Raw genomic sequence first — 20826 nt, 5'->3', positions numbered from 1 at the left:
GCGTGACTACGTGGCGGTTAACAGCCAATAAGAATGAGCCTTAGTGTGATTGGTTAAAAATATTCCTTCGGGCTGTTTCATTGGTTACTGAAGCTACAAAGCCCACCTTCTCGACAGCGTTATTTAAATGGTGCAGATTGCCAACGCGGACAGAGTTTTCTCCTTGCTAAAAAACATCATATAGGTGGCACAAGCAACTTGCAAGAAGTTGGTAAGTTATTCAGAATTCTAATCTTTTAGTTACGAGGATAAACTAAAAAATGTGACGCTGCATTGTTTTCAAATCTCTAAATTTGCGTAGATTGCTTTTTTGCACCGCTCTGAAGTCACGAATTTGCAGTGATGGGAGTCATAAGATAAACGTTACTGCGGATAAATGGGAGGGATGGAATGCTTCTCGAACCATTGTTTCGTGTTTTAGAAACCAAAGTGTGCAATCCAATGTTAATTTACGGCGAAAGAAAACATTTTTTAATCCTTAGTAAAGTTAAGTGCTGACCAGGAATAAGGTCTAGTCCTCCATTATTCCAGTTTTCAAATTCTACTGCAAACTGTCAACTGGACGTTTGGAATTTGCTCCATGGAGATTATTGACCTCAAAAGGAAAAAAAAGTGACTCTTCCTAAACTGTACATTGGAATCGTTTGACTGATGTTTGATTTGATGTAGTGGACTTAACATGTCAATGAAAGCAAAACTAACATCCTGATTCAATTAGATGACTTTCCTTCAGTTTTCTCTCCTGACTTTGACACTATAGCATTGGGTGTGTCCCTCCTCTCCAAACAACTCATTCAATGTAACCCGCTGAGTGGCAAATCTCATATAGTTCTGTTGGTCATGCTTTATGTTATTGAGTTGGGGTGCATTATTCTGGTAACAAATATGCAATATAAACTTAACATATACGCCTCAATTTGCTGAGCTCCAAGCAATAGCTGTTAAATTTATGTAAAGTTCAATAGCTACTTTGCTAAGAAAATATCATGTAATATAACAACAATTTCCATCCACAGCTGATCACAATGCTACTGCAGTCGCTAGCATCCCTCTACCTCCTGGCTATAGCCACCTTCGCCGTCCCCGCTCAGGAGAAACGTGTCCATCACCATCCCGACCTGAGTGACCACGCCCACAATGACGCTCACGACTTCCAGTACGACCACGAGGCCTTCCTGGGCAAAGAGGAGGCGAAGACCTTCGACCAGCTGAGCCCTGAGGAGAGTAAAGACAGACTGGCGTAGGTTCTGTTTTTGTCTACATAGCAGCAAGAAATTTGGACCAATGTTTTGTGTCATGTTCCTTGCTACCTAAACAAGTACTTTTATTGAGAGTCTGACGACGATAAAGCCATGTTTTTATATTAGTCAGCCCATTGGCTTCATTACAAAATGCAAATTAGTGAGTTTTTCAGTAAATACCAAAGGCTAGGTGCAAATTTCTCAAATCCGTTCTCGGCGCAAATTGCAAATTTAGTTCAGTATGTAAGGCAACACTATATAGTATTGTTGCGAATTGACACTGCCCCCCCCATTTTTTTTACAATTGCCTAGATATGCCACAAGAGGGTGACAAAGCGCTTTTCGACTCACTTTAATATAGTTTCTTGTAACTAAGATGTCACAAGTACAAAGTAATACTTTTCTTTTGGCCTTAGTACGACAACGAATATGCAGGTTTTTTACTGAATAATGAAGAATTGACCCCCGTCACCCTCCAAAAAAAAGAAACCTCACCCTCCACCCACCCCCTCCAAAATATGTGTTAATAGGTGAATTCACTGTACAGTTTTCCATGAAAAACAGGAAAAGTAAAGTATTACTTTCAAACCCGATCCCGTCTTCTTTTTCCTTTTCTCCTCCAACAGCAAAATTGTGGAGCGCATTGACACAGACAAGGACGGCTTCATCAATCACTCAGAGCTGCATTATTGGATCAAACACAGACAGAGGAGGTACATCGAGGAGAACGTGAACAAACACTGGAGGGATTATGACAAGAACCAAGATGACAAAATAGCCTGGGGGGAGTACAAGAACACCACCTATGGATTCTATCTCGGTACGTCACGCAATCTCATCTACCGCTCGAAATATCTGTCTGACGTCTATCTGTCATCTCAGATGAGGAGTTTGACGACGTGGAGGACAAGGACACTTACAAGTCCATGCTCACGCGAGACGAAAGACGCTTCAAGACCGCCGATCGTGACGGTGACGGCATCGCCACGCGCGAGGAGTTCACTGCCTTCCTCCACCCGGAGGAGTTTGATTATATGAGAGACTTGATTGTACAGGTACAGAGTTATTTATTTTACTTAAAGATGTACATCCAATGGAATGTTTGATATCTGTTCTAGTTTGTAGTTTTGTTTCGTGGCCTTCAATTGTGAAGCGTAATTAATTACGTTACAAGAGAGTGATTCCTTTATGTGTGTTCAGAACAATAGCGACTGGATGTTTGTGAATAGACCCTGACCATTTGTCTGTCTGTATCATGTGTATTGGTCTGAACCATTTAATATGAGGTGGTTTCAAAGTTAAAAAAATAAATAAAATGTCTTTTAGGAAACAATTGAGGACATTGATAAAAATGGGGACGGCAAGATCAGCTTAAATGAATACATTGGTAGGTGACCAGCATTTTTTCTTTTTGTCTGATCAACCACTCTCAATTTGGATGCTGAGTGTAACGCGCATGTGCATGTGTGTGCGTATGCACTGGTACTGCCCATAGGTGACATGTACACACCAGAGGAGGGAGAGAGTGAGCCTGAATGGGTTCAGACTGAGAAGAAACACTTCAGTGATTTGAGGGATGCCAACAAGGTAAGGGACTGAATGTATCATGAGAGCTGTATCTATTTTGATTTTATTGTTTGAATCAAAATGTATTATTATTTTTTATTATTAGAATGTATCTTTTTAAAGGCAAATTTCTAATATAGCATCTACAAAAGCATTACGTTCCAAACAGTTGATACTTTGGAAGGATAAAACTTGTCCCGACCAATTACACTGGTCACAACTTATTTTATTTAAATCAAAGATGCAAGTAAACATTTCTATATTTTTTTTGCTGTTTCCAAATATGCCCTTGGTTTTTTTTTTTTATATAGTAGTATGTAACACATTTAGAAACATTATGAAGTAGTGGTTAGGTTTAGCAACAGTGGGATTTTTTTTTTCCTGAAACATCTTAGCTATAAATAAATCTTAGCTATAAATTACTACACATGGCAAAATGTGTATTGCACTAGCTTTTAAAGGACAAAAATATGACGTGCTAGCAAAAAAAAAAAAAAAATTAAGCCATGTTTTAAAATACTCAACAATACACAAAGGGACATATAAAGCTTTCTCTGATTTAAAATGTGCTGATGACCAGTGTTGTCCAACAACAGGATGACAATCAATCATGGCTCAGCTTCAGAAAACAAGTGAGCCGTAATTGGTCCTTGGTTACCTGAGCCCTGAGCGTCCGTGATGTCTTTTTCAGGCGACAGAAGTGACAAAATGGCCGCCCTTACAGGCCAGCTTAAAAATGGGTGGAATTTGCTGCTTAACTCATATTGCACAAATGCAATATTAAACAGAACGTCATGCTTTTAATTAGTGAAGGTGCAAATTTTGGGGGGTTTGACTTCCTTTAAGTAAACCAATGCAGCACTGATGGTCTTAAAATGCACTAAAATGAAACCTGCAAGCTTGTAAACTGTGAGCTACGCTGGTGTGGACGTATCTTAGCTTCAGTTTTATCAGAACTTGACAACATTCCTTCAGATAAATGGAGCAGGGAACATTACTGAAGGTCCATGTAGCGTCGATCCATGTGTGCTGTTCTACCCTCGGTCAGCCCGTATAAGAATCAGCAATATAGGAATTGGATCAGTATGTGCTCTCTTCCTCATATAACGCAAGTTGCGTGTCGCATAGGATGGTTACATGGATTTCAGTGAGGTGGCCCAGTGGATTTTGCCCGGAGAAGTCGACCACGCCGACAATGAAGCCAAACACTTGATCCACGAGACAGACACCAACAAGGTAACACTGCCGCATACAAATGTGAATACACACGTTCAAATGTTCTTGGCACCTCTGCTTATGACAATTGACATACACAGTAAAATGCATAAAATAACAAGTAAATTATAAATAAATTAAAAAAAAATTAAAAAAGGCCGATATAGTTCCTGGATTTTGGATGATAGTAATGGCTCTAAAAATAAAATAAAAAAAAAGGTAAGTGATTTATCAACCCTTGAATAATTACAGTAATAAATAATTGTGACTTAATCAAGTTTTAATTAACACAAATTTTCTGTCTTCTCTCTGTCCTAATTTCCTCTTCCTTTTTATGACTTCATCATCTCCTTCTGTCAATCACACCAATGTCGGATGCAAATTGGCGATCAATCGCCAGGACGAGAAAATAACCAAGCAGGAAATCCTGGCCAACTGGAACATGTTTGTGGGCAGCCAGGCCACCAATTACGGAGAAGATTTAACAAAGAATCATGACGAACTTTGATGAGTTGTCACGTTCCAAACGGAGCTCATCCGGGGTTCATATTTTTTTCACTAGGTTTGCTCACACATGTGATGGCCGCCACGCCGGGTTACACAAGTATCACTCTCACCGAAACTATTCCACATGCAGTCACATACTGTGTATGTGATTGCATGTGATTTCTTCCACCCACTTAGCATTACTGTGGTCAGCTGAAATATTTCAATTAGGAAGTGTTCCAAAAACTGTGGATATCGTTTGACGTGCACTGATATTAAACTGAAACGGTGTGTTTTGAGTTTGAGCTTAGAACGTGGTCACATTTCTGAATATCGGACACCGTCATGGTGACATACACTCCACTGACCACTTCATTGTTCAGCACCAGCACTTGAAATATTTTCAATACCATACTTACTGTCGACAATACTATTATGAAAATTGGTTTTCAAACATTTAAAGCCGAACATTTTTAGCAATTGTATTGAATTGAGTTGTAACAACTTTCATCAAGTGTCGGTCAGAAGCATGTTAACATTGGCCACTACATTCGACTAAAAGAAGTTTGTCATTAAAGAAAAATGTTAACTGTTGATTGGACAAATAAATGAACTTTTCTACGTTTTATTTTTTTTTAATCCTGCATCAAATACACCTCGTATTGCAGCCACAACATACTCATTAAAGGAACTAAATGGGTATTTCTGCTCCGTTTCTTCCTGCAGTTAATATTACCATGTGATCCAACTAATCAGACAATGCAATGTAAAAGTCGTGTACTACACAGAAAAGACATCGTACGTCCTTGAGGACTTTTGTTATGCTTATCTGAATGTTATCCTCCGAGGATCCCCATGATTGAGCCACATCTTTCCTTTTACTGTTGCTTTTGTTTTTCCACTTCCCCTGTTCTGTGCACGTCAGGATGGACTTCTGACATTATCCGAGATGCTAGACAAACTCGACTTCATCAAGATCAGCACCATCACAGACTACGGAGCCATGAAGGTTGACGGCCATGACGAACTGTGAATATCGATAACGCGAGCGATTTTGACTGATGTGTTTTACAAATATTTCTCAAAATACATTCAGCAAGATGTTTGGTAGAGCACATTTATTTAACTAATAAGCAGGAGAGTTTGCAGGCTCATAAGGAAAATAACATGACTATTCTCAATTATATGAGCGGTATACTGGAAATATTGAAGAACAAAAAAAAAGTTGTTTTTTTTATCCAAATTACCATAATAGTACACATGGGAAAGATATCACATAGCAAAGAAACATTTTTGGCTGCCCGCAATTTTCAAAAACATTTTTAGAGCTCTTAATTCTAATAATCGTGCATTATCATCTTTCACACTTGCATCACTGGACGAGCTTCCTTGGCCTTGAGCTCTACACCAGCAGCTGCAAAGCCCGTCCCGCCCTGTCAAAGAAACACCAAAATCAACATCATCTAAACACTCAATGTCTTTCATTTCATGAGCTCCACTCACACACTGAGGCCTCTTCTACACGTAGCCATTTTTTTTTTAAATCAAATATGTCCCCGTCCCCACGCAGGAAAAAAAATCTGTCCACACACCGATTACAAGCGAAATTAAGAAAATTTAGTACCATCACTGCCCACCAAGAATCCGGAGAACCCCGCGAGTGGATTTGTCCCGAGACGACGCGACAAATGGAAACGGCCGTCAATAAAAACAAACATGTATTACTGAACTTTGTGTTTTCTATAATAGCGGAATCTCCAAACGGTAAGAAGTATTTTTCAAAGCAAGTCTTTTCCGTCACGTTGCCATTACACAATGTTCTGGCCACTCTGTAAACATCGACACAGAAACGAGACATTCTGGCATTCTTCGGTTTCACGTGTGATCATGCAAGAGGATTTCATCTCACACCAGGAGATGTGACAATTCAGACGAAGCAGCCAGTGATGACAGCCACAAGATAACTTCTCTTTAAAAAAAATCTAAAATGTCTGAACACCAGAAAACCTAATCTATTATACATCATAACTAAACAACCTTTTTGAGCGTGGACACCAGCAAATGGGGGAAGCGAGTAATACGAGAGTACAAAAAAATATATATATATATCTGTTTTGACGGGCCACGTTATTCTCAAGAAATGACAGTACATTACGTTGCCTGTGAACATACCCTCTGCAGTGGTATGATGTCTTTATCAGAGAGCTTGTCGCCACTCACGGGATCCATCATGTCTATCTTGATGAGTCTCTCCACACACTCCTGTGTCACCACACACCCACTGAACAAAGCGTAGAGAGAAGTGAGCGGAATCTGTAACGGATCGGATCGTGTAAAGACACTGGCTCGGCGACTCACGAAGGTCGCAGGACAGCACAGGGAACGCTGTTGCCCAGGACGTCCTTGGTTACTGCACAGACGTATCTGTCCTGCGGGAGTAAAATCACTGGTTGATACAATAAATATAGCAAATGTAGGAGCTTAAACCATTTATAACCGTTGTTAGAAGAAAATTCTACAATAAATGACAATATGTTCTTAATATGAGGAACTCAAAAGTCAATGTATACCCGTCGAAGAATCTCTGCAGTTCCGACTGATACAAATGTTTGAGGCAGATGCCGATTCCGTCCAATATTTGGCAGAACAAAAGTTTGATAAAGAAATAATCAGCGGATTCATTAGAAAAAATATGGATGAAACTGAATAGAAATTCTTTGGTCCCTTAACACTTACAACAATAAAGATATGAATTACAGGAAGAATATTTAACTCTTCACAATACTTTATTTAGCATTTGTTTAACTACAAAAGACAGAAACATTGGCAAAAATTGGCTGATTGTTTTGCAAAAATCGAACAATTTTTGCGAGCGTACGAATGTTTGAATATCATTGTCTTATTTTGTATTGTGCTAAAAAAAAATACAAAAATTATTGGGGGGGGATCATCAGATTTTAAAAGAGCCAATATTGGCAAGCCAGGCGCTACTACAAAGTCACAGTTAATTATTCTGTTTTTACAAGCATTTTCTCACAGTGTGCCTGGGAGTGAGCCATTCTGCCCTTCAGCCCAACTGTTTCATCATACATCTGTGAAGTTGTTGACGCAGCATTTTTTGTGATGTGTCTATGAAACACACAGAGACAGTGTAGCGAATGATGAACTGCTGTCTCCTTGAGTGATTTTTTTGTCTTTACGGGCACTCTGTGCTCTTCTCCCACAAGCTGCTTGCTTCCCTGTTTAATGTCATACCTCCACCCCCCGTCAGCATGGTAACGAAATCCATGCTTGCCATTGGTACCGCAGTACACAGAGTAGAACGGGATGTCTTGTTGCTCGCTTGAGCGAGAGAGACAGTGCTAATCGGCTAATTTTAGCAAGACAGGATAGAATGTGGTACGCAATATTCATAGTTAATTCTTAATGTGTAATTCTTGAGAACTGTTTAAAAGAGTGAGATCATGTCAAAGACTGACCTGACGGTTGATTAGGGCCACTCGGGCCAGACTCGGATCTACCGGGGTGAAGCGCACTGTGATCAGCTCGTTCATCTTAATTGGTCGTCCTGACATTGGACACAACACGGCCTTACTCTGAGAAGACATTAGCAAAGATTAAACGAGACTTTTCAACAGAGAAAAAAACTTTAATTTCTACGCTCGCTGCGGCATTTCGAGACCCGCAGATGAGCTTTGGATTCAGAGGTCAACTTGTCCTGACCCAAATGTAAATACACAAAATAAACAAAGGTTATCACGACATTAAATCTGAAGGAAAACAGGTTCGAATGATAGTGAATTCACACAAGCAGGTACGTGAATAAAGTGGCTGTAAAGTCTCGTCTGCAAGTTAGGAATAAATGAGAAAAAATTTCAGTAGCCATTTTTTTTTTTTAGAGCAGGGAACTATATTTGGTTGCCGGAACTTCAATAAAAAAAAACCCTTTTGCCTCAGAAAAAAAAACGCGATTTCTCTATCAAGCACAAAACAAAGATAACAATGGGAACATTAAGGTCTAAAAAAGCTTTAATTTAAATGTATAATATATTACACTGGCACATTACAACACCAACAAAGATTACACATACTGATTTTTTTTTTAGCCGAAACATGCGCAACAATTTTTGCAGGGGTTTAATTGTTTGATTTACAAGTGTCTGTACTTCAATGAGTGAATTGTGATCAGACATACAATTTGACCCTTATTAGTGTATCAATCTAAAATAGCTTACTATTCCCTCCAACAATATTCACATTGCATTTGGTCAAAAATCTAATTTACAATTCAATGGGCTTACAAGATCCCTGCCAGTGTTTGTTTGAACAAGTATGAATGTATCGGTCGACAGAGCACGGGGGAAGACATTTAAGATTTATAAAACGCTGTTAAGCCAGCACGATCTAGGCAGTTAACACTGCACGTCTTGTTGATGCTCTTATTCTGAAACCGTTTTTACATTACTTCCGGTGTACTACTTAGAGGATTGACGCTACCATTACGACAACAAAAGGAGGCTTTCCCATCTTGCTTTGTTTCCATTATAAGAGCACTTGAGGACAGGATTATTTTTTTTAATTATTAAGTATTTTCTAAGTGTTGCTGATGAGAGCAATGAATTTTTAACACAGAACCCAATTTTGTTTTTCCCCAAAAACAAAAATTTACAGTCAAAATTTTTCGCCCCGTGATGCTAATCGGCCTGCAACGTGTTCTTATAGTTTTCCACAAGTCTCACACATCTCCTGAGTAATCCCAGCCCATTCCTCTTTGACAAACCTCCAAAGCGCCCTCAGGTTAGACTGTCATCTGCCATGAACCTGGACTTTCAATTATCCACAAAGATTATCGATGGGATTCTTCGTGCAGGCCATTCAATAACATCCTCTTTGGCTTTCTGCTGGTAGTTCTTCACAAGGAGGGATGAATATTTTGGGTTGTTATCACATTGGAAGACAAAGCAGGGAACCCGAACCCACTTTTGCTGCAGACTGCTTGAGGTTTTCCTCCAAAATATTCAGTCTGTTCAGTATACTGGGGAATACCTTGGACCTGGTTACCAACCAATTTCATATGAAGAACCATTCACACTCACACCTCTTGGCAATTTTGATTCATTAACCGAAAGTGCATGTTTCCGGAAAGAAGGAAGAAGCTAGAGAAAACCCACACAATCAAGGAAAGAACATGTCAACTCTACTCAAAAATGCTCTGGCTGAGACTGGAACTCGTGAGCTCTCGTGAGCTAACTGGCCAAAACAGGTTTGCATTTGTTTTGGCCAGTTAGCAACAACCAGCAGAGGGCGCAAGTATACTGGTTATAGAAAAAAAAGTACAATTGTGACAGCAACACTTAATGTAAGTAATGCTTAAAAATAAAAATAAAGTTACGTTAGATTATTTTAGTGGAACAACCATTTAATGTAGAAATGTTATGCATGTCTGCCTAAGAGTCCATACAAAAAATTAAATGATTGAATGAGTTTGAATGCCCAGTTCGTATACTGGAAAGCAAATGATCTCTGAATCAAATTTTTAGCCACTCACTGGTTTCTTGAGAAGGGTGGGCTTCGCTTCAGGTGTCAAAGAAGGAACCCAGAAGCTGGGCAGACTCTGGCTGGAGGAGGCCACTGAACCAGTCGAGGAGGATGCTGACGAGCTACTATCCGTCCTGATTTTCTCGCCTACTTTGCTTTGCCCTCCAAGGGAAACACGGTTGAACAAGTTCATACGTTTCCCAAAAACAGAAACGAGAGTGTCATTGTTGTATCAACACACGTACCGGAAATGAAAGGGTTGATGGGTTTGGATACGATGCTGTTTTCTCTGGTTTTAAACTTCTCCACTTTCTCCCTTTCCTCTGATTTTGACTCAAGCTGACTGTCATTCTTCTGAGCTTGTTTTTGCTTCTCATAAGCCTGCAGGAAATTGAGTGGGGTCACTTAATAGGAATTGAGCAGCGTGCTGCCCGAGCAGAATACAGATGAATGAACAAAAAAAAAATCATAAATAAATACGTAAAAAGAACAAACGTCTCGAATTTACCTTCATCTTCCTGGCGATGTCTGTCTTCTGATGCAGAATGTATTCAAGAATAGCCTGTTTTTCATACAAGAATCCATCTGGGCTGAAAACCACAAAGGAAATGTGATGTTTACATTTATATGATTTTGTCAATTAAACAAATCAAAATGATTGATCTGCAATGAGCCTCTAATACATACGTGACCACAGGAGTCTGGCAGGGTTGCAGGGACAAACAGCAGCAGTCAAAGTCTTTGATGGCATCTTTGCCCAAGCGAATGCTCTGCGTGCCGTAACCGGATGCCGCTAAGTTACACAAAAGCATACACGATTTCTTTCATTTAGATTGTATATGCTATCAATACATGATACAGGATCAATGACTGTATAAGCACAGTGCTCAACAAATGAGCACGCTGAGAGATTTCTCGGAAAACTTTGCGTTTCCTTTCAGAAAACCTTATGTAATATCACAAAGGCCTGACCAATTTGGATCGTTTGAAGATGACACTGACTTATTTGGACCAATTAATCGGTCAATGAATTCAAGAAACATGCTTTCAGGGCGGCACGGTGGCCCGACCGGTTAGCACGATGGCCTCTCAGAGAGAGACAGCAGCGGTCGTGGGTTCGATTACTCGGGCCAAACTGTGTCAGTTTGTATGTTCTCCCCATGCCTGCGTGGGTTTCCTCCAGGTACTACGGTTTCCTCCCACATTCCAAAAACGTGCGTGGCAGGTCGATTGAATAATCTAAATTGCCCCTAGGTATGAGTGTGACCGCGCATGGTGGTTCGTCTCTGTGTGCCCTGCAATTGGCTGGCAACCAGTTCAGGGTGTCCCCCGCCTACTGCCTGAAGATAGCTTGGATAGGCTACAGCACCCCCCGCGACCCTAGTGAGGAGAAGCGGTAAAGATAATCGATGGATGGATGGATAAAAGGTTTAATAACAAGGAACTGGATTCCCGGTGCAACGGTAGACTATTTTTTTTTTTTTTGACAGGCAGAAAACATTTGTCTACATGGAACTTTAAAGTTACCAACGTAGAGGAATTATCCAATACAATAACGTACAAAAAAAAACATGACCTGATGAATTGTGGATTTAGGCCATAAATGTGTGCAGTATATAAGAACAAGTGAAGATACCGTCAAAACATGATTTTGCCTTATGACGTTGAATCACATTACTCTTTGAGATTTAAGTACCGACACACCGATAAATTTAGTTGAGGGCCAATTAGCAAAATACCAGCATGAAGATTTGGAATTGTTCAAACTTCAACACTTAACTTAGTTTAAATACCCTTAAGAACGCTCCAAGTTGGCCCTAAATCTTGCCATTTTGCGACAGTGCTAATAAATTAATCATCTATTCTCGCCTCTGCAACCAAAAATAGCTATTCATTTTTTGTTGCTGACAAACATCTGTTTCTCACTATAGCCCACGTATCAGTAGCATATAATCCTAAATTTTCTACTTGCACTCCTAAAATTACAGGTGAGAGGCCTCTGTACTCCTAGTGTTAAAAAAAAGAAAAAAAAGAAAATGATCTAACTGAAGCCCTGCCTTAAGCAAATGTTTATTAATCAGTTTTTCACATTTGCAACTTTGTTCAAAGAGGTTTTGTTTTTAAATCTTTGACAACAGACAATATATTTGTTCTAAAATAACAAAAATAACAGGAAGATGCCGCATCAGCAGCATGTCTGTGAAAGTTAAATTAATACTTCAACAAATAAATAGTTCCCTAAAGTTTTTTAGAGCAAAAAAGATGTCCAAAATTAAATTTTAACTAAAACATTAATCTTTCACGTATCTTTTGCAAGACATCGCCAGAATCTTTGTTCTGATGCATCCTCAAAATGAGTTTTACAATGTTTTTTTTTTTTTTAATCGACCATCAACATTTTAAAAAGGCCAATAGATACCGGGAAGAATGGCATCAGCGATCCATTTAGCGGACAAACATTACCAGGATATTATTCTAAGTGACACCAACATTAAACAGCATTTATCGATTAGTTCAGATTTCAAACTGTACGCAAAGAACAATAGATCTATCATGAATTTCTGGCTCTTTATCCCTAAATTAACCGTTTAGGTGGTGATTTTCAGGCATAATTCATATTCTACTTCGTTACATGTCCTAATCTGATAATCGAGGAGTACAATATTCAGATAACAGGTTAGCGAAATTAAGTCATTTCTCACCTGTATCTTTCTTTTTCTCGTGGTATGTGTAGACGGCTCCAGCTGTGCAGTTTTTCCCGTGGCGAGTCATTATAGTCTTTAATCAGACCAGTTTAAAACGACAAAATGTTGCTGGATGGTTGCAATGTTTGCAATGCTAGTTGTGGTATTAGCTAGTATGCAGCATGCATCTCGTTGATAACACGGAAAGCTACTTCGGTAAGAGATAGGAGACACGGGCGGTGTTTGGAAATTTTTACTTGTTTCCTATTTTCTGACACGACATAAGGAGTTGTATGTAGTAGAATGGATTGTTCTCTTAACAATCAAGAAAAAAAGTGTTTTCTAACACTACTCGGATGCGCTGTTAAATACGTCATTGATGTCGCATAAAAACAACGTACCAGAGTGACGTCAGCTGGACCGCCTGCTTAGTGTATTTTACAAAATACAATACAAAACAATAATACATTGGTTATATTGCGGATTTCACAACAGCTGAATGCAAACAAAATCTAAGGAACATTTGTCTGCCGTTCGCCTCATCCGTCTCCATCTGCCACATCTCATTTATCTCTTACTCTGTGTCTCAAGCGATATTAAAGGAAAACTAAAGCGACGTGCCTCTGTGGTAGCCATGTTGGCGGGGGCAACTTTCCCATCAAAGAAAATGCGTTTAATTGAAGATAGGACAATTTACTAATTTCTCAACCGATTTTAGTGGGGTTTCTTTTTTTTAACAATAAAACGTGTGTTATTAATTAAGACTATTTTCAAATTAAATAAATAAACAAACAAACAAACAGAAAACGTCTGTTGCAATGTACACTGCAATTTTGGTTGTTTTAATCTTTAGGTCCAGAGGCCAAGAAATCATGGTGGCCATGTGGTTGGCTGTTTGAATCCGGTCTCCGGCCTTCTTGTATGGAATCCCCCTTCAGGCTGCAATGGATGCCAAGTGGGCAACATTTGACATAAAATTATGCTAAACAATGTTAGTTGAAATCATGTGAGAGTCAATCAAATGGAGCGCTGCAGGAAGATGACTTCAGTGAAGCTGCTCCTCTCCCAGTTGATCAGAGCCGTAATCTCCATAGCAGCACCTCAGAGGATGTGGTCAGCCTCTGATTTTGTACTTCCAAATGAGTCACCATCAGCGAATTCCCAAGCCGAGGAACTGGGGGTAGAAAAGAGAACAGAAGTAGTAAACCGACCAACTAGTAATTCAACTAAATGCTGAAGTCTGTAAATAAGTAAATCAGATGAAGCGCTGACTTCGCGACTTCGGTGGAGCTGGTCCCTGGCCCGGTTGGTCAATGCCGTAATCTTCGTAGCGGGTCACATTCAATGTTAAAATCTAACTTGACCTTTTAAATTGTTTTTGATTGAAATGGGCTTTGATTTCATCAAATATAACCTCCTGATACTGCAAATTAAAAAAAAAATGACTATTTTCAGTGTGTTGAAACGCTGTTGTGCAAAATAATTTGGAATGGTGCATTTTAACGTGTTTTTGCAAAAAATGAATTGGACAGTTTGCTTCAAAATATTCAAATTATTCTCTAACAGTTGATGACTTGAAACTTGTGCTGAGTAGCATTTGCATATACTATTTATAAAAATCTGATAAATCATTTGCATCGTGGTCTGTCAATCCGACAACAATTTGCAATTTATAGATTGTTGTCCGTAGCAGTACTCGAACCTATAACCCTCCAGCTCACAAGCCCTTCAGATTAGTTACTACCGACCTTTCTCATCTACCATCTGTGGCCTCTGACCCCACAAATGATCATTTAATTAAATAGCTAAAACATTTTCACAGACACACCAACTGAATTATTCTTCATGCAGTCCTTTATTTCCTACACACGCAATAGCTGTTTGCATAGTCGTTCTCGATGTATGTTAATTGATGGAACAAAAGTCCAAAAGATGAAGTATTTGAGATCGCAGATTTTATGTAAAAAAACAGCACGTCATGGGTTTATGAATTGTATTTTCTGCTATCGTTTAAATATGTGACAAAACAAGCAAAATCTTCGGTTTTATGTCTGTAAAGAAAGTTTGAAACTCTGAATATCATTCTGCTCATGAGAAAACAGTCCCGAGTGTTTTAGAAAACATGTTTATTCGTCTGCCTTTCATCAACAGCATTTCCTGCCCATGTTACTGTGAATTTCCTGTATCCCCCCCACCCTTTGCATAAGTCTACATCGAACAGAAAGGTGCTATGTAGTATAAATTCAAGCTACCTTATTATTATTTATGTGGGTATTATTATGTTATATTAAAAAATTGAATATGCAACAGAAAGGGGACTGGTGATTAAGTACATCATGAGCACAGGTACACCCTTCCCTTGTCTACCTGCAGCCCAGACAGCAAATGCGAATTTCCCCCAGTCTAGTTCAGGCGTGGGCAAACTAAACCACATGCGGCCCGTTAAATCTTTTAATCTGGCCCACCGAACTTGAAACAATTTAAATGAATAAACCTTGTTAATGTTTTATTTTCTAAATATTGTGGTTTTTCAAAGACGTTTATATTGTTGTAAAGCTTTTGTTCACTTTAATTGAAGATTAAATGTATTTTTTTTTCTCAGATGAGGTGTTCCTGGTCCGGCCCCTCTGTCAAATTTTAGAACCCATTGTGGCCCGCCAATCAAAAAGTTTGCCCACCGCTGATCGAGTTGAACCCACCAAGAACTTTACGGAGAACATGGAGACTACCTAACACTGCAGCCTTCTGATTCCTCAGAATGTCAGAAGGGCTGTGCTCCCAGTTTCAAACACATGTACTCTCTTGATCTGTGTTAACAGATCTCAAGGTACCAAACCAAGGCAGTAGAAAACAATGGAGAGTCGAATGACTTCGTACTTCGAGTACACACAGGACATTTCAATTGTGATGTCTTCATACTTCCTGAATCTTGTCAATCACATTGCTGTCAAAAGGGATAAAGAGTTCAATAATACAAACATTGTCATTGGATTTATCAAACAGGACAATATCTGGCTTGTTAGCGTCTATTTTCCAAAGGCTATATTTGGGCCGCGGCACGGTGGACGACTGGTTAGCACGATGGCCTCACAGTGAGAGACAACATCGGGCGTGGGTTCGATCCCGGCTCTGGCCATCCTGTGTGGAGTTTGCATGTTCTCTCCGTGCTTGCGTGGGTTTCCTCCGGGTACTCCGGTTTCCTCCCACATTCCCAAAACATGCATGGCAGGCCGATTGAACACTCTAAATTGCCCCGAGGTATGAGTGTGAGTGCGGATGGTTGTTCGTCTCTGTGTGCCCTGCGATTGGCTGGCAACCAGTTCAGGGTGTCCCCCGCCTACTGCCCAAAGATAGCTGGGATAGGCTCCAGCACCCCCCGCGACCCTAGTGAGGAGAAGCGGTACAGATGATGGATGGATGGATATATTTGGGCCTATTCCTTATCAGTTTGAAGAAATAATTTTTCCATGATGCCCTGAACATGTTCAGGGTCATTCCAAGGCAAAACACCAGAGTCAAGCTTGCCGGAGAAAATAATAAAATGAATCAACCACCCTATCCAGTCTAAATAAATATGGTCAACTACTGACAGGATGTTGGACACTTGCATTATTATTATTATTATTATTATTATTATTATTATTATTATTATTATTATTATTATTATTATTATTATTATTATTATTATTATTATTATTATTATTATTATTATTATTATTATTATTATATTTATTATCAGTAGTAGTAATAGTAGTTATATGTCTTTTGCAGCGTAGAATCAATGGTATCATAATGAGCAAACAAAATAAGCACACAAGAGGCACAATGATGAGCATTATCACTTGTCAATCAATCAGTCGTTTATAAATATAAATTGTGATCAAGTTCAAACTCCTGCTGCCCCTTACTTCATATTAATGTTACACAGTTGTGTTGCTATGGTGACACAGTAAAAGCAAGAAAGATTTAATTATGCACTGACAGTGCTCAAGGATGCAATGCACGATAAACAAAAGTGACTAAACCTCCTTGATAAACAACAATCCCCCATGGAGAGCCCGCCCTGCAGTTAACGAGGACGTTTAACTCTTGTTTATCTGTACTCCTTGTGCTTGTCAAACATACTGTATCACTGCATCAGCACCCTGCCCATTTACGAGCAATCTTTTCCCATCCTGATGCCTGCTACTTATTCTCTCCGTATTTAACTGCGTCAACACTCCATTCGGTAAATTGCCTATTTGCATTAGAAATATATTTACAGACTTCAAAGGCAGTTTCCCTTAGATTAAATACCACAAGATGTTCCATAATTTGACAATGGCGAATGTAAAAAATAACACTGAAGAGATTAAAAATGGAAATGAAATAACATTTTTGATGGAATTTCAAGAGTTGTTAAAATTCAAGTATTTGGCCGTGAATCTTCTCGCTCTGAGGTCTTGTACCACCTCATCAGTGAAGGTAACGCCATGGCGAGAGACCATACGGTTGCCGATCTAATTGGTTCCTTTGTGTTTATTGACGACGCGACTGCTGATAAAAGCAGCAGGATGAATTCAATCTGTAATATAGCCTCCTCAGATTCAGTCAGATGCTTCAGAACTCATTTGACGGTGCTTCACGGGGCAGATGGACAATGAATGAGATTGAATGTCACGCTACTGAAGACAAGACTGAAGGCAAAATGCCTCAAGATCAAGCAGGAACTGAAGATGGTTGCAATGGAGGAAATCCAGCGTCTGGATTGTCTAGTAGTCTATGTCTACGCGTACCAAACTTGAGGCTGAAATTGACTGCAAAAGATTTGCAAAAAAGTCTTAAAATGTGAACGTTGGATTTATGATTGTTGTTATTTTTTTCCCATTACTTTAGAGGCTCACACTCTACAGAAAATATTTGAATTCCTACGACGGTCACCAGAGTTGGCTGTAAACTCTCACATTAAATCTAGAAGTTTGCAGTTCAGGCACATCCTGTTGGTTTCTTTTCAAATCCATTCTGGTGGTGTTGAGAGCCAAAAAAAAATGAGAATTGTGTCAATGACCCAATATTTATGACCCTGTCTGGAACAATCATTCAACCACATGGGCAGAGTTTGAGCAATGTCAATGTTAAATGTCCGTCTTGACCTTTTCCTGGCCTCGAGAGCTTCAGAGCCATCAAACATCTGCATCTCTTTATCTCCATCTCTCATTACCTCCACCAACCCCCCCAGCCCCCCTTCCATGTTCTCTGCGTGTTTGTTGTTAGCTTCCTGTCACAGAGGAAGTGCCTCACCCTGCCGCCTCGCTCGCTATTGGTCCCTTCTCTGATCAACTGTGATTTTGACCCAGTGAGGGGGGCTTACAAGAGGATAGAAAAGGGTTTGGGAAGAGGACAGAGGAGAAGGGCAGAAGGACGGAGGCTGCACTGAATACTTCTCTGCTTTACCGCATGTTTTGCTGGAGGTAAGAAGATGATCTTGCAGTGTAGTATTTGTAACTTATACATACATAATGAATAATTGCAATCGCTTTATTGATGTGTGTTGGATAGCAGTCTTCTGATTTCTTGGTGTGGCTACTCCCAATCCTTGTACCAGTGTCTTAATTCCACACAGACGCTGGACTGGTTTGGGGGGAGTTGTTCCAAGTAATAACAGCTGAAAATTCATTGCTGCGTTGTTGATGATGATACCGTTGTTTGTTTTACATTGTAAGAAACTAAGTAGATTCCTGTTAGATGGCCAAAATCATGTGATACTTTTGATTTTATGTGACAGGTGGATGGAGTCATCATCATAGGACTGAATGATTTGTTAAAGCAAATAAACAAAAGAGGAAGACAGCACCACATGTTCCTTTCCTAAGGTGGATGTTTCACTTCTGTCATACCTAATGTGGATAAATGTGAACGATGCAAAGTACAGGAAGTCCATTCTAGATCCAGTTGTAATAGAAGCACATTTTTGAAGGCAAATTTAAGCAAGCAATAAAAATATCATGGAATATTTTTTTATGTGTGGGCTGTGTTCAGTACAGAAACTGCAATAACTGTGTTTACGATCAAATAGAGTAGTAGATGTTTAAAAACAGAGTTATTGCTTTGAGCCTGACAAAAAGAAACAGGCTGACTAATCTGCATTATAACGGAGAGGTAGGGGGAAAATACTTAATAAAAAGGAAGTAAAAAAAAAGAGAATATATATATATATATATATATATATATATAGAGAGAGAGAGAGAGAGAGAGAGAGAGAGAGACAGAGAGAGCGAGAGCGAGGCATGTGAATAATTGTCTGCCTCTATGTGTGCATTGGGATTGACTACCGACCAATGTGAGCAAAAAAAAAAAAAAAAAAAGTATTTTAGGGGTTCATGCCAGCTCAACTAAGTGCAGGTCCCAAGAAAAATAGCAAAGGTTGGAGTTGGGAAAAGGCAACAGGCTGAAGAAAAAAAAAAAAAGAAAGAAAAAGAAGCATATACTATGCCAACATTTATAAGGATATGAGTCTTACACAAATGGAAAATGTGCATTTCAAAGAAGACAAGTGACTTGCTATCAGTCCAGGGTGTGTTCGGCCCCTTGCTCAAAGTCAGCTGGCATAGACTCCTGCTCCCGGTGACATTGAAAAGAATAAATGGATACAAAAAGAATGGATGCTGTTGATTTATGTGTGATGGGAAGACCAACATATTTGAACAGCTAAAAATAACACTCTTTGAGAATTTTTATATAAAAAAAGAATATATAACAATAATGCCAATTGAATGAGTCCATTCTAAGATTGTAGGGTAGCACACACATACACACGCACAATTCAATCAGCACTCGAATTGACTTCTCAATCACTGGCCGATGGCTACAATACAGCCCAACATGACTACATGAGATGCAAGATTTTATCTAGAGTTGATCCAAAATGTTGCCTGAAATTAGAGGATTTTTTTTTCGGTCCTACCCCTCCACCCCCATTTCAAATAATCAATTCACAAAATATAGAAGCATCCATTTGATGTCTAAATTACAGCTGTCCTGAGACAAAATGTAACTGTAGCCATTGTAGTGAAAGCAATTCCTAAATATTATTTGAAAATACCAAATGGCTCGCTTGTTTGTTATTCCTGCCTCTTTATAACCATCTTACATGTCAAATATAACAGATCAAATGAGTTTTAAATTATACTTTTTGAATGATTTTGTTGATGTATTCCTTGTAAGTGTACAGCAATTTTGTTTAATAAATCACAGACATTCTAAACAGTTGGTATTATACTATAAAGTTGTGTTTCTCACATACACTCAACCCTGTCACTCAAACATTTTCACACATTCTAGTCTAGAGGACGGAAAAAAGGTTACAGCCCAGCATGGCTCAGCAGAAATGACGTCATCAATGTTAGCCGTTATTGCAGGCCTTGCATTATTAGCAACTGGCTAGAGCTTTGAAACAACTCCTTGGTTCCATGTCCTAAAAGATGTTGATGACCTGCTGTGATTTATCTTGATGTCTTTTTTATGACAAACAACTGGAGGTCAGAGAGCATTTCCAGTCCACACAGACTTCTTAGTTTGGTTTGAATTATTTTCAGTTTTGAAATTCATCTTTGAACTGAAGCAGTTGTCACTGGTTATGTGGCATATTATAAGGATCATCTTGACAAAGACATGAAAGATCAGTTGACCATTGTTTTCCCTCAGAATTGAAAATATTTCACTCAAGTCTTCCAGTCGCTAACTGTTGTGCTGCGTTCATATGACTAAGAGAGAGCGAGACAGAGGTCGGGGTCAGGCGTCTGCGGCCAAATGATTTTCATTATTTTCACGTTCAATCGTGCAGCTTTAAAGATCGCTTCAACGTTGACCAAAGTAAACACAACAGCGTAACAAAAATCTGAATTTTTCAAAGGGTACTTATTGGAGAGAGGGCAAAAGGGCACGTGCAATAGCACCACGTCTGGTCGAGTTTATGCACGCCACTGCTGAAATGTACTTGATTTGCTTTAAAAGAGCAGCTTTTATTTAATAATTCTTTGCAATGTTTTCAAAATAAACAGGTAATACACCATATCATTTGGCTGATTGATCTCAACCATCAATTGTACACTTTTTAA

At 39.2% G+C, this 20826-nt stretch overlaps 2 protein-coding genes and 1 long non-coding RNA gene across 5 annotated transcripts; 2 read left to right on the top strand and 1 right to left on the bottom strand.

Moving 5' to 3' along the window:
- The first annotated feature begins 45 nt into the window (after positions 1-45).
- Positions 46-6237, top strand: rcn3 (reticulocalbin 3, EF-hand calcium binding domain). 2 transcript variants are annotated; one of them, XM_088316564.1, is made up of 8 exons: positions 46-211; positions 1017-1240; positions 1868-2061; positions 2124-2296; positions 2568-2628; positions 2737-2828; positions 3936-4043; positions 5434-6237. In XM_088316564.1, the coding sequence occupies exons 2-8, from the start codon at positions 1026-1028 to the stop codon at positions 5539-5541; spliced, it is 951 nt and encodes a 316-aa protein (XP_088172690.1). In that variant the 5' UTR covers positions 46-211; positions 1017-1025; the 3' UTR covers positions 5542-6237. The 2 variants fall into 2 exon arrangements, with proteins under 2 accessions (XP_088172690.1, XP_088172692.1); XM_088316566.1 differs by lacking the exon at positions 5434-6237 and adding an exon at positions 4423-5130.
- On the bottom strand, positions 5608-13137 carry nosip (nitric oxide synthase interacting protein). 2 transcript variants are annotated; one of them, XM_088316567.1, is made up of 9 exons: positions 12749-13135; positions 10734-10839; positions 10555-10636; positions 10292-10427; positions 10057-10208; positions 7988-8104; positions 6867-6937; positions 6681-6789; positions 5608-5941 (listed from the first exon to the last, which is right to left on the bottom strand). In XM_088316567.1, the coding sequence occupies exons 1-9, from the start codon at positions 12816-12818 to the stop codon at positions 5870-5872; spliced, it is 915 nt and encodes a 304-aa protein (XP_088172693.1). In that variant the 5' UTR covers positions 12819-13135; the 3' UTR covers positions 5608-5869. The 2 variants fall into 2 exon arrangements, with proteins under 2 accessions (XP_088172693.1, XP_088172694.1); XM_088316568.1 differs by lacking the exon at positions 7988-8104 and having other exon boundaries at positions 12749-13137.
- A 4890-nt stretch (positions 13138-18027) lies between these two features.
- LOC148322998 (uncharacterized) lies at positions 18028-18725 on the top strand. Its single transcript, XR_015846663.1, has 2 exons — positions 18028-18180; positions 18495-18725. It is a non-coding gene; the product is annotated as an uncharacterized LOC148322998 (long non-coding RNA).
- The last annotated feature ends 2101 nt before the right edge of the window (positions 18726-20826 follow it).

The sequence above is a fragment of the Idiotropiscis lumnitzeri genome, chromosome 15 (genome assembly GCF_059441095.1).
Source record: "Idiotropiscis lumnitzeri isolate Australia: NSW breed Sydney's pygmy pipehorse chromosome 15, RoL_Ilum_1.0, whole genome shotgun sequence".
Taxonomy (NCBI): Eukaryota; Metazoa; Chordata; class Actinopteri; order Syngnathiformes; family Syngnathidae; genus Idiotropiscis; species Idiotropiscis lumnitzeri.
The sequence above is the reverse complement of the archived record's forward strand: the minus strand, read 5'-3'. Positions and strand labels throughout refer to the sequence as shown.